Below are 14861 nucleotides of genomic sequence, written 5' to 3' on the forward strand. Positions count from 1 at the left end.
GGGCCATGACTTTGCATTCCTTCCCATAAGATGCATATATGCAGCAGGGATCAACATTTGAACCTCTTTCATCATAGCATTGAAAAGTGGCTCAGTTGATGTCGTACTTGCCTTCCAAAATAGCTTCTCATAATGAGCACCAGGATATTTCATCTTGAAGTTGGACAAAACGTGCCTGACACATTGCCTATGTTCTATGTTTGGGAATAACTCCTTCGCTGCCTCAATTAACCCATGTATTAACATCATATTGACAGTTAGAACATGACCGTATTTAGTAATGCATAATTCACACAAACTTATCTTATGTTGATCTGACATCAATGTCTTACCAAACCCGGATTCAAGATGTAGGTCTTCTTTCAGATTTTCTAGAAGCCATTTCGAGTTGTCCTTATTTTCCACAGCTACCACAACCCAAGCTATTGGGTATATATGATTGTTTCGATCCCTCCCAACAACACATACCAACTAACCGCTACACATTCCTTTTAAAAAGCAACTATCCAAGTTTATAATCCCTCTACATCCACTTCTCCAACCCTACTTCAGTACATAAACACACACACACACACACACACACATATATATATATATATATATATATATCCTGCTAAAGTAGGTTTTCCCATCTGGCATAGAGTTTACAAACATCTTAACTGTTGAGCCTGGATTAGACCTTCTAATCTCGTCACCATAGGACCATAACTTTGCATAATTTTCTATTATGGTGCCTTCAATAAGAGAAATTGCATGTTGTTTTGCTCTTCTACACTGTCCCATACTAACCTCAATGCCAAATTTATTTTTTACTTCTTTTTTTAGCATTCTCACATTCAGTTCTCATTTTCAAGAACTTCCCTTGTGAAATGACTACCAATCCATTTGTAATTAAATATTGACCCTAACTTAAAATTTATGGCACAATTATGCTCATTAATAAGGGACTTGATTTGGAATGATTACTCATCACGCATCCATGAAGCCCATAGCCTAAATGTGCATTCACCATCACAACACTTAACCAACAATATTTTAGGTGATGTTTGTTTTTCCTGAGGCAAAATGTCTATAGTATGTGGACTACATCTATAGACCTCTGCAACAGAAGAGCTGGACCAAACGTCTGCAGTCTGAAAAAAGAAAACTATTTGTTTTTTAACATGTACAGACTACAAAAATAAACTAAAATATAAATAAACTGATTATTTTAAACTACAAAGTGACTTTTTAATATATTTATGACTTTGTTATAAATAATTAACAAAACTAAATCAACTTTTTGTATTATTGTATAAAAAGTGAAAATAAAAATGGTATAAATTAACGTACATATTTGAAAAAAACCAACAATTTTGGTTATAAAGTTATACCTAAACATTGTAATTTGGAATCAAAGAATTTTATATATAAATGAATGAAAATAAACTTCGATTTTTTCAATTAAATCAATTAAAAACATGCCATCAATATTTTTCTAAGATATTGATGATGCTTTATTAAATAATGTTTTATAAAATTTGGTACAAAAAATATAAGAATATATATATATATATATATATATATATATATATATATATATATATATATATATATATATATATAAACAACTTCAACGACCATTATTATAATAAACTTTTATTTATAAATTTGTCAAAAATATCATGTTTCTATCGTTGAAATTTTTTTTAAGTATTGTAACTTTTTTTTTTCAAATTGTTTATCACTAATAAAGTTGGAATAAATATAAATTTAAAAAATAAAGTATATGTGTTTTTTAAGCTAGAAGATGTCTGAAGATATTAGAAAATTCCGGTCCACATTTGCGCCAAAAAGAGGGCACGCATACATTTTTAGATCTGCAGTCTTCAAAAAAACAAACAGTCTGCGAAGACTAATGTTTGTGTGTAGTCTGCGCCGCGCAGACAGAAGAGGTCAGGAAGATCTGCGGACAAAAAACAAAGACCACCTTACTTTCATATTTTTCATAATACAATTAAAACCCATTGGCTACAACATAATTACAAAGCATGAATTTTAATTGTTTAGGATTGGTAAACCTCATACCTAGAACTGGCAACTACTTCTTCCAAGATATGTCTTCAATGAACCTTGGTTGACCTTTCACATCTAGGACATTGTCATCTTCATTATCTTGTGGGCTTTCAACTTCTGTTGCATCCTCATTTTCATTTTCTTAACTGATTCCATCATACGTTACTCCTTCTATGTTTCTCTTATGTGGACTCATGAACTCAATTAGAGTTAGGTCAACACCATTTTCCATTTCCATTGATATGTTTGACATGACAAAACAATTGTCTTCATTGTAATTTTCTTTACTTACTACATCACAAAATACCTGCAGATGAGTACCAAAATGGTCCATGTACACAGGTAGTTGTACTCCACACCTATACGCAATGTCTATAAACTCTTGATATTCCAGATCATTTGAAATCAATGTTAAACCTTCTAGGATTTCTAAATCCGGTTGACAATAGTAAACTTTCTGACACTTCTCTTGTGTGAATTGTTCAAGAAAACCAATAAAATCCTTGTGAGTCATACCAGCAAAATCGATATCGTCAAATACATGATGAATACCATCTGAGTAGCAAAAAGGTTTGTTGATGAACGCACCTAGGAAATAAACTTTGATTAAGATGAATACAGTCATCGATAAGAATTTTGGTGGAAAGTGGAAACAATGGTTTTTCTTGAAAGAGTTCAACCAAAGTGGAAAAGGGAATACTGAAAACCAGCTTATTTAAAAGATTCAATCTAAAGGTAACACATGTGGCCATTACATTTAATGACATGGCACCGTCATTTTGTGTCGTGGCACCAAGTATATATCTTATACTGTAACAGGTAACAGAAGGACATTTTACAACGGTCATATGTGACTTTATTACCATTATGTAACAAAAAAACAATTAAGTGACCTTTTAAACCCAAAACAACAAGTTTAATGGGCTAATATGACATTTGCCCTTACAAAAAAGGATAATGACATGAAAGAGTAACAAACATTCAATTTTGTTTACATTTAATCATTGAATTTTTTTTCATGCTTGATTTCCCTTTGAATTTTGTTATGGTTTACTATAAATCATATTATAAATTTTGTTAGAAATTACAAAAGCTTGAAGCTATGTTTAAACATATGAGTAATTTATTTAACAATTATAGTTAAACTAGACTATATTGATATTATGTGTAATTAAAATATTAAGAAATATATATATTATTAAAATAAATATATTCTTGTTAGTAACTTTAAATTAATACTTTTTATACTGATTTATTATAAAACATTCTAAGTATTTTAATAAATGATAAACATTATCAAACTTGAGTGTACGAAATTACTTTCGTAATGGATATATTAGTATCAAATAACGGATTTCACATTATTTTATTTAAAGTCGTATCATTTCAATATTCGTTACCTGTGAAAATAAAATCAAACTCGATTTAAATAGACATATTTTATGTGATATTATTTCAATGATATATATATATATATATATATATATATATATATATATATATATATATATATATATGTGTGTGTGTGTGTGTGTGTGTGTGTGTGTGAGAGACAAAACTCATTTTTTCAATTCTTTTCATATTTGAATCACAAATATTTTCAAATATATTTTGATCAAAACTTATTTATATAATACAAATACAGCTATAATGTGTATAAATAAGTAGAAAATAAAAAAGAATCGAACATTAATAATCATAACTTAAAAAAACCTCATGAATGTAATGAAAAATAAAAACGCGTGACTAATTACATTAAATTTGGAATGAAAACTATATTTTTAAACTAGAAAACTTTTGAGCTGTAATAGAAGTTTCAAACTCTTGAGTTTAATGGAATAATGTAATATAACTACTAACAATTACTATATGTTATAATAACAATATTATTGGAATTTATCTTTAAAATAATGATTTTAACATTAAGTTGTAACTAATTTTATAATTATTTTAAGTATATGTTAAGATATATATAGTAAGTTGTGTTTGAATTGAATTAAATAAAGTGTTTAATTTAATAATAGTTGTAGGTAATTTTAAATGATTTCGAAATAATTTATTTAAGTATTTTTATTTCATTTATTATTATTATTATTATTATTATTATTTCAAATAAAAATCATTTTTAATGTAATATAATCTATTTTGTAGTTTTACGTTATTTTAAACTATTATTATTTTTATTTAATTAAAAACTACTTGTTTGAAAATTTTTCATTACTATATTTTAAAAAAATTATTATACTTTAGTATTGTATTTTTACTTTTGTTCTTGAAACTATGAAATATTGGAAGACAATGAAAGTTCCAAGTAAAATAGTTATTTGAAACTCAAAGCTATAATAATTGTTAAGTACTAAGAGCAATCAAAAAAAAACATGTTAAGAGTGCACTAAGAAGTGATGAGTGTTACACGTGAAGTATACTTTTATCACTTATATTTTCTTATAAAAATATTAATATTTTCTTTATTGTTACTTTAACTTTACGGTGAAGAACGAATAGAAAAAAAAACTGACTAATGTAATAAGATATAATGGAGTAACTATGTTTATTACGATAAAAAAAACATTTAAAAAATGGATACATACATAAAAATTTTGCGAGAACATAATTAATATAATTTTATAAAATATAAATAATCATTGGTTTTCAACAATAAAGTCATATCATATTTAAAAACATTCATTCTAATTCGTCATTATCACCAATAATTTGGAATAATAATTGTAAACTCTTTTTTATTTAAATCAATTATCAAAATTTCCATCGATGTTATTTACAACGAAATAAACGATAGAAACTAACATAAAATATAACTAATAGCATAAAATACATGTTGAATAATGTTCTCTTTGAAAAAAAATAGATTGTCTTAACTTAAAAGAGAAATACAACATAAAGATACATACATGTTAACAAAGTTAATCTAACTGATAAATAGCTTAAAGTTTGATTTACCAAAAGCTCATGATAAGTAATTATCAGTCTCATTTCATCATCTTGTAATTATAAAAAGATCCATAACACAAAATTTTAAAAAATTGTCTCCGGTTACAATTATTCGTCAATTGGAATCTTTGAAGGCTAGATTTTTTTACGGAGCCGATCTTGATGATAGAATGATACATTGGGTAAGGTGGAATAAAATTATGGCTTCAAAAGGAGTGGGGGTCTTGGAGTTGGTAGTCTCTTTGATTTTAATAGTGTAATGATGTTTAAGTGGCGGTGGAGATTTTTCCGTCTTTTTAACCTTTTGTGGGCGCGGGTCGTCAAAACCATTTACGAGGCTGATGGTGGTCTTTCTTCCCTCTCTCTGCGTGGCTCTTCTTCGGGGATCTGGAATAATCTTATCCGTATGCTTGTTAATCTTATTGACCGTGGAATTGATCTTCTTTCTTTATGCCCCATTAGGGTAGGAGATGGTGTTGCTATGAATTTTTGGCATGACAAATGGTTACTTGACCGCCCTCTTGCTACTTCTTTTCATAGAATCTACACTTTGGATAACCATAAATCCGCTACTGTTAGAGATCGAGTTAGCATTGGTTAGGACCCGATAAATCTTTGTTGTATGCCTAGGGGAGGGATAGAGCAAAGTTAATGGGCTATTTTTTTAGAGATCGTGCAAAACCATCACTTGGAGGATAGGAAGGACAGATTGGGTTGGATAGCTGATACCTCAAACATATTTTCTATTTCTGCAACTCGCTCTATTATTGATTCTAGCTTACATCTAGTTAGTGGTGTTGAGACCAGGTGGAATAATGGGGTTCGTATTAAGCTTAATATTCTTACTTGGAGGATCATATTAGAACGTATTCCTACAAGAGAGAGATTATCATATCACGGGGTTGAGGTGGAGTTTGTTTTATGTCTGGTATACCACACATCTGTTGAGACGATTGATCAAATTTTTACAGGTTTTAGGGAGCTGATTGATATATGGAGCAAGATTGTAATTGAGTGAGATGTTTAATTACCTGAGCATTTTACCATTTTTGATATCCTATCGTGGTCCGATTCCCTTCAATTGAGAGATGGTCAATGCAAGGCTTTTGATGCAGTAGTAATATCAGCCTTTTGGTGCCTTTGGAATTTTCGAAATTCCATAATTTTTGGAACGGTATTGCCAAGGAAATCTTATTTTTTATGATATTTTTGAAAGGACATTTTTTTAATTTCTAATAGGTGTAGAAAAGATAAGCTTGTTTGGACTGCTTGGCTCCATAATCCTGCTTTAGCTTCTATCATATTGTAATGTTTCTTTTTCTAGCTTCTTGGTAGTTTTTAATAAAATCTTACACCTTTCCCAAAAAAAAAATTGTCTCGAGTATATCTTTACACACATACCCAAATTTGAAGCATGGTTATTATATAAAACTTTACATGCATCAAATATGCATTTACTTGCATATTTGGAAAAGTTGCAATTGCTCTCGTACATCCATTAAACCACTCGCATAACTCTTCAAACTCTACCAATATAATTTATCATTTTGTGTTGATATTCGTGCAATATGCAAGTTATAATGTTCTTATAGAGGCTAACCCATCAATTAAATAGCATGATTTGAAGAGTTTTAGAAGTTACAAATCACAACATTTCAATTAATCATAAATTAAGTTATATAAGTTGAACGGTCTTGAAAGTTTCAAATGCATGAGGTTCAAGAAAAAATGTTTGTTTTATAAGATACTAGACGACTTCCCACGCGTTGCGTAGCGCATGTTAAAAATATATTGTTAAAATATTAGAAATAGATGTTTAAAATGGTTATGTTATTAACATTAACTTTGAGATAATATTTTTACACTAATATATATATATATATATATATATATATATATATATATATATATATATATATATATATATATATATAAAATCTTAATTATTTTGAACAATAATATTCATTGACATCAACATGTATTCCTCATTAACAGAATTAAATATTATTATCTATTTAGTATTATTTTTAATAATTATTATGATTGATTAATTATATTTTTACTTATGCGATCATTTTCTAATTTCAATAATGATGTTCATTTAAAATAGAATTTATTTGTAGCCAAATGTAATTTATAATTTGATGTTATTATCATTTAAAATTATTATTCATTAATTTTAAACCACTTATTATTAATAATAAATTAAAGAAGATTTTTAATAAACACTTAATATTATTATTAAAATGTGAAACATATACTAAATAATAAAGTGATGAGATAGACAATTTGTATTTCAAAAGAGACTTGCATGAATAATATGACATATCCATGATTTTTAAATTTTGATTTTATTATTTATAATTATTGTTCATTATTCTTAAAACCACTCATTATTATTAATAAGTGAAAGAAAGTTTTAAAAAGCACTAATTATTATAATTAAAAGGTTAAATATATACTAAAATATAAAGTGATAAGATAGACAATTTGCATTTTAAAAGAGGCTTACGTAAATAATATGGATAATATGATATATCCATGATTTTTAATTAATTATTGTTTTGAAGCAACACGAACATACAAACATGCATACAATAGTTAATTAAATAATATATATATATATATATATATATATATATATATATATATATATATATCATATTTCATAACGTATGATCGATAACATGAATTTAATCTAATTTACATTAAAAGAATAATTAAACCAAGAAAATACAAAAAAAATTAGTATATAACAAATTTATAAATTTAAAAAGTTCAACATAATAAAATAACTGGAAAAATGATCCAAAACCCTCAAACCAACACAAAGAACTTTAAACTTGCTTTATTTGTGAATTTTATATGTGATTTGTATTTTTGTGTCTACTCAAAGAGATTGATCTTTTTAAAGTAGACTATCTATTAATTTTTTATTAAATATATTTTAGAAGTTATAAAACATTTGAATTGTTAATCATTATTAAGAGAATTTTGAGTGTTATTGATTAAAATAGGAGGTTTCAAATGCATGAGGTGTTTGCAAATTTTTGTGGTGGTTTCAACTGCATGAGGTGTAAGGAAAAATGTCTATTTTATAAGTATAATATGATATATAGACTAAGTGATATTTCGCACGTTTCTTACACTATTGTATTATAAAAACATTCTATGTATTTTAAATAAATGATAAGCATTATCAAACTTGGGTGTACCAAAGTACTTTCATAATGGATTTATGGGTATAAAATAACAAATTCCATATTATTATATTTAAAGTTGCATCATCTCAATAGTCGTTACCCGTGAAAATAAAATTAAACTCAATTTAGATAAACATATTTTATGTTATATTATTTCAATGAAATATATGTATATGTTGCGTGAATTTGGAATTACGATATAGGGTATATATTTAACATTTTATTTATACCTTTATTATTTTTAATGAAATTTAAAACTATCTTTTGATACATGTTTTATATTTAATATTATATTTAAATTTTTAATATTTTTAATTTATTTTGAGGAAAAAATTATTGTTATAAAAAGTTTTTTTTTCCTTTTTTTTTTTGTTAATTTGACACTTTTATTTAGATCTTATTTAAACTTTTTAACTATTTGGAAAAAATAAGTTTTAAATATATTATAAAATTATGTTTTGAATTTAACATCATATTTAAGATAACAAACTAAATATATAATAGTGAGAATAAAGAATAAATATTGAAATTACTATAATATTAGATTTAATATATTAATTTAAAAAGAAGTTGAAAAGTTGGGGTTTTAAATGAATGTGACTAAAGGAAAAATGTCTCTATTATAAGTATACCAGGTAAATGCCCGCACGTTAAGCGGAATAACTATATAGTTGCAATATTTATAAATATATGTTTTAAATATAACAATGACATTGTTCTTAATTTTAATATAATAATTATGTTTCTAAGTTAATATAAAAACATTAATTATTTTGAATTATATGAAAAAAAAAAAGTAGACATCTATCATTACTATATAATATCAGAAGTCTCAATGACATATATTCATGTGGGCTACTAAAAATTAAAATTAAATATAATATTATGGTTTAATGTTATTTATAGTTGTTGTTGTGATTAATTATTTTGAAAAAAGTATTTGCTTAATATTTTAATTTCTATCATTATAATTATTTTAAACATCAAACCTTTTTTTTGTTTGTAAAGGTAACAATATAATTTTTTATATAATGTTACTCTTAAGTTTGTTGTTGTAAGTTATTTTTAAGCAATTTATTTAGAAACTCTTAAAAATTATAAAAACAATTTTAGAAATATTTTTAGTGAAGTTGAGATTACAATTTAGGTTTTACATTTAACATGGCAATTTAAAACTTTTTCGATATTTACAAAATAATCTTTAGATTTGCTGTTAAGTTTAATTAAAATTTCGATTTAAGTTAACCCTTTATCATTATATTTAATTAACTTTATACAAATTATTAAACTTTCTGACTTTAAAATGTCAATAGTTTACATACAAAAACATATACAAACTAATAAGTTAACCATAATATTTTAAAAGTTAAAGAAATAATTTTTTAAGTAGAAGTAAGAAAGTGATATTTTAATATTGAAGTTTAGTTAATTTAGGATTACAATCTTGGTTTTCGATTTATTTAACAATATTAACCAATTTATAATCATATTATAAAGATATTAAAAAGTTATGAGAGTTTCAAATGCATGTGATGAAAGGAAAAATGCATCTATTATAGTATATATATATATATATATATATATATATATATATATATATATATATATATATATATATATAAGTATTCTAACTAATTATTGTACGGATATCGTATGCTATAAGAATGATACAGAAAATATGTTCATTTTTACATAACTATTGTCATTAACACACATTCCTATTAATTAAATCGTATATAAGTTTATTATACACTTATTATTATTATTCTCATTTCTGTCAGAATGCTGTCAAAATGTTTTATTGGGTTGTATTCTGTCAAAATGAAAATGAGTGAAAAACGATGTGTGAAAACAAAAATAAATAATAATTAGCGAGAATGCATGAAAATGATGATATTTTTGTAAGGTTGAACGTATTCGCATTGCTAAACAACGTATTATTTTAGTAATTCTCATAGTATACGATATCCGCACAATAATTAGTTAAAATACAATAACCTAAGATGATATATATATATATATATATATATATATATATATATATATATATATATATATATATATATATATATATATATATAAAACATAATTAATAGTTTAGTTGGTTTAATTTATTGTATTACAATAATCATTTAGCATTTGTGCCATTTTATTGGTAAATTTTTAGCTAAGGTTGGCAGAGGTTATTGCTAGCGTGGTGAGTATGGAGCAGTCGACTTTTATTAAAGACAAACAGATTTTAGACAGTCATTTTCTTCTTATCGAGATCGTCGCTTGAAGTAAGGCTTCTAAAAATCATTTTTTTGATTTTCAACGAGGATTTTGAAAAAGTCTATTATTCTCTTATTGGGAGTGCCCGATGGAGATTATGCAGATTATGGGTTTCAGATCGTTGTGGTGTGGTTTGATAATGTAGATGTTGTCTTATGCTACAACTTCAGTTCTCGTGAATGGGTCCCCTTCTCAAGAATTTCAGATACATAGAGGTTTGAGACAGGGTGACCCTCTTTCCCCTTTTCTTTTGTTTTGGCTATGGATCGGAGGGTTTGCATGTTTTTTTGGTCAGGGAGAAGCTGGCTAATATTTACAATCGGATTTCAATTGGGGGCATTAACATGTCACATCTTCTTTATGTCGATGATGTAGTTTTGATGGTAGCTTTGGATCTGACGAATGCTCTTCACATTGTTCATATTCTTCGATATTTTTTTGGCTTCAGGTCTGAAAATCAATTTGCTCTAGAGTAAGTTGTATGGTACGGGGTGTTGGGGTGTGAAGTCTTGTCCAATATTGAGCATTTGAATCATGTTCATGAAGCATTTGGAGCACTTAGAACTCAATGGAGTACTTGAGGTTTTTGGAGCATGTGACAAAGGAAGGGATCTTAAGAGAAAGGAATGGATCATCAGACAAAGGGATGGGTCAAGAGGGATGCTCTTACACCATTAGCACTCCCTCTTGCGCCATCTTGTTCTCCTATTTCACCATGATGCTTCTTGTTGCACCATGCATGTCCTAGTTGCGCCATGCACGTACCTATTGCTCCATGGTGCTGCTGTTACTCCAAGATTGATGTTTGTGCGCCATACTTGATGCTTTTGTGCCATTTATATCCATGTAGCGCCATATAGGGTTACTATTGAGCCATAAAGAAGCTATTGCGCCATCATGGACCATCTTGGTACATGATGCGTCATATTGATTCCTTTGTTGTGCCATGTTGATCCAAGTATGCCTAGAAGATGATGATGCTCAAGAATGTTCCAAAAGATGCTGCATGGCGGAATATGATTGGTTGTCACCATTCATGGGCTTATGGGAAAATGGGCTTGGCCCATTAGGGTTTTAGGTTTAATCCCTCAAGTATAAATAGACTAATATCTCGATCATTATGAAGTGTGCAGAAATTTCAAGAGTGTAATCACTGTGAGGTTGAGAACACTCCTTAGGAGCAGTTAGTAAGCAAGACAGATTCTTTTGTTTTGAGAGCTCAAGTGAGATGTAACCTTTGTGTGTGATTGTATTTGTTCTTGGAAGTTAATAATATCCTCTCTCTCTCTCTCTCTCTCTCTCTCGTTCACCTGTGGATGTAGGTCACCTTGACCGAACCACGTTAAATATTGTATTCACTTGATTTACTTTTTCAGAAGTTTTATTTCTGCAAGTTCACCGAAGTTTGTTTTTGATATTTATCTGAAGTACTTAACTTGTTTGTTGTCGACATACACATAACAGATAAACCTATAATCATGCATCAGACAAACAAGCTGATTTATAAATCACTACTGCATGCTAACATCCTATATACCAGGATACTGATCTATCAGATCTCTACAGCATAATAACATACTATCATATAACAAGATATCCAATCCACTGGGTCGGCCTTGGTGCTTTCGATTCGTATCTATAGTGAGGAAGACTCACTTCACAGTCTGACGAAAAGCTGAACGGTAACTGCTCCAAATATAGGCTCTACAGGTCACTTATTCAACAGATAGAGACCAAGACTCAATTATTGCTCAAATACCCAAAATACCCCTGGGTCAAACTTGGTCAAAGTCAACAAGTCAATGAAGCCAACACATCCGCGTCAACTCAACTTCGTACATGGGGCGTACTCAAGTCTTGACCATAGTCAGGATGGTTGACCGCGTACGCATTACATACTCCAGGTTACGTAGGGCGTACACCCATACTTCCCAAATCTTCAATAAGAGCTTAATGCCTTAAGCTCTCACATCCAACTTTCAAATCCAAGGCTAAATTACCCTCAAGAGTCATAAATTTTCCAACTTTATGACTTTGCATATCCATTACGTGCCCAATCCCAAAAAGTACAACATCTTAATGCATTAAGACCTTATAAAGAATGCATGGAGCAAAACCAGCCATTAAGACCACATTTTATGTCTTAAGACTCTTCCTAAGGTCTGAAAGGACGACTTATTAGGTCAAGAACATGTCATGCTCACGAATCACCATTTTAGGACAAAAAGTAACGTAATTGAATGAAATGTCTAGATCTACAAGATGAAGTGATAAAGTTGCAAGCTTTATACCTCCTGGAGGTTGCAAACAAGGAAGGAATCTCAGATCCAAGTTCGTATTACCACCTTCTTCTTCTTCAAACACACATCCAAAATACTCCTATAGGCTCAAAAATGGACTCTTCTCACTTAGGGTTGCTTGAAGATGTTTTTCACAGAGGGAGACTGAAGAAGAATGAGATATGAGGCTATCATGAGGCTTCAATATGAACCAAATCCTAACAATTAAGGTTTGCCTTTTCTTCATGTACACCCTGAGTACGAGGTGTACGCCTAGCGTACTAGGGCACGCCCTAGTACACCTAGTGTACACAACGTATGCTCGGCGTATTCCACTTGGGTGAAATTACGAAATTGCCACAATGGGCCAATCTAGCAACCTTCCTCAACTCAAGGGTCAAAATCGCAATAATATACAAACATAGCGTTGAAATTGAAATTACCTTGACATCGGAATGTTACACTGCCGTTCAAAAAAATAGTGCTTTACTTCTCTTCTAGCATTGGAGATTCTTTCATTTCCCGAATTTTATTTGGGTTAGGGTTATGAAAGTCCTATACGGCTTGGATGAACACTTTTCTCCTTTGATCCCGAGGAGAGCCTGTTTAGGCCCTTGACACAGATGTTAGCTTATCTTCATGATCGTGGTTTTGATTTTCAGGCAGTTTGTCCTGTTAGGATATGAGATGTGGTTTGCACTTCCTTTTGGCATGACGTTTGGTTGGGAGATCTACCTTTTGATATCTCTTTCTATAGATTGTCCGCATTAGATAATCATCGCACATCTTCATTTAGAGATCGTATTTTTCTTGGATGAGGTATGGATAATTTTAGACAATTGCTAAGGGGAGGTATTGAGCGGACTCAGTGGGATACTTTCTCTATTTTGATGTGTGATGTTTAGCTTTGTCCTATTCCTGATAGATGGGTGGATTCTAGATGTTTTTTGACAACTTTTCAGTCTTTTCAACTTGCTTCTTTCTCGATAGTGCATACACAGTGGAGAAGAACTACAGAGGTCGAAGTTGAACAAAATATATTTTTATTAAATAAATATTATATAATATATATTCATTTAATATATTAAATATTGCGGATTTTTCGGTTTTAATGGTGCAGGTTGACAATATAAAACCGCACCACATCGAAAATTGCAGTTTTTTTTCTTAAAGTTAAAATCACACCAATATTTTATGTTAAGTTTCGGTTTTTCGATCTCGGTTGTTCGGTTATCCATAATATATGTTACGTATAACCATCACATAGCTCCTAGATATCATTTTAGCTTCTACAATCTTCCATATTGTTAGGATGTTATCATACACTTGCTCCTATGCATGAAGATAAATCAGATTTCATAAGTTGTTGTTTCTTGTCTCACCCTAGCCTCCATCACTTCCTCTCGTAGCTTCACAGTATGGCTAAGTAGTTTAATACATTTATAGTTGTCGAATCATGTGGTATCTCCTATATTTTTACTGTTTATAGATCAATATCATAAGTGCTTACTCTCCACTCTTATGACATATTGCACAACTTTAGGCTAATGTTATAGATGTTTGCTAGCCACCACACTTCCTTTTCTCTCTCTCTCTCTCTCTCTCTCTCTCACACACACACACACACACACAACTATAAAGTGATAGGATTGTGTTCAGGCCAACGACTTGGTCCGTCCATGTCCTCATTAAAGCCTTATTTTCTTCCTATTTTTTAATCTCAATGTGGGGACACTTGATGTTTGGTTATCGGCGCCCCTATCATCGATCATATTTCAATTTGTCACTAGTCACCGGCGAGGTAACATTGTCAAATAAAAATCGAAAGTGGCTACCTCGTTTTATCTCAATATCCTAATCTTCCACGAAAACATTTTGCAGACCTTGATATACCCGACATGTCCAAATGACTTCTTCTCACAATAAGAATGTATATAACCATATTCTGGTATGAAATGAACTTACATCTTTCACATGGACGAAACATAATGTGAATGTGATTTTTATACTTTTCAATACAATAATAACCAATTTTACAATTGGAAAAACCAAATACAATAGTTTAAACATGTGAAGGTGATTTTTTTAAACATGTCAATCA

At 29.2% G+C, this 14861-nt stretch overlaps 1 protein-coding gene across 1 annotated transcript; it reads left to right on the forward strand.

Moving 5' to 3' along the window:
• Window positions 1–5266: 5266 nt before the first annotated feature.
• Window positions 5267–5608, forward strand: LOC145040898 (uncharacterized). Its single transcript, XM_078988782.1, has one exon. It carries the CDS (start codon window positions 5267–5269, stop codon window positions 5606–5608), a length of 342 nt encoding a protein of 113 aa, XP_078844908.1.
• The last annotated feature ends 9253 nt before the right edge of the window (window positions 5609–14861 follow it).

This window comes from Lactuca saligna, chromosome 4 (assembly GCF_052625555.1).
Source record: "Lactuca saligna cultivar CGN05327 chromosome 4, ASM5262555v1, whole genome shotgun sequence".
Classification (NCBI taxonomy): domain Eukaryota; kingdom Viridiplantae; phylum Streptophyta; class Magnoliopsida; order Asterales; family Asteraceae; genus Lactuca; species Lactuca saligna.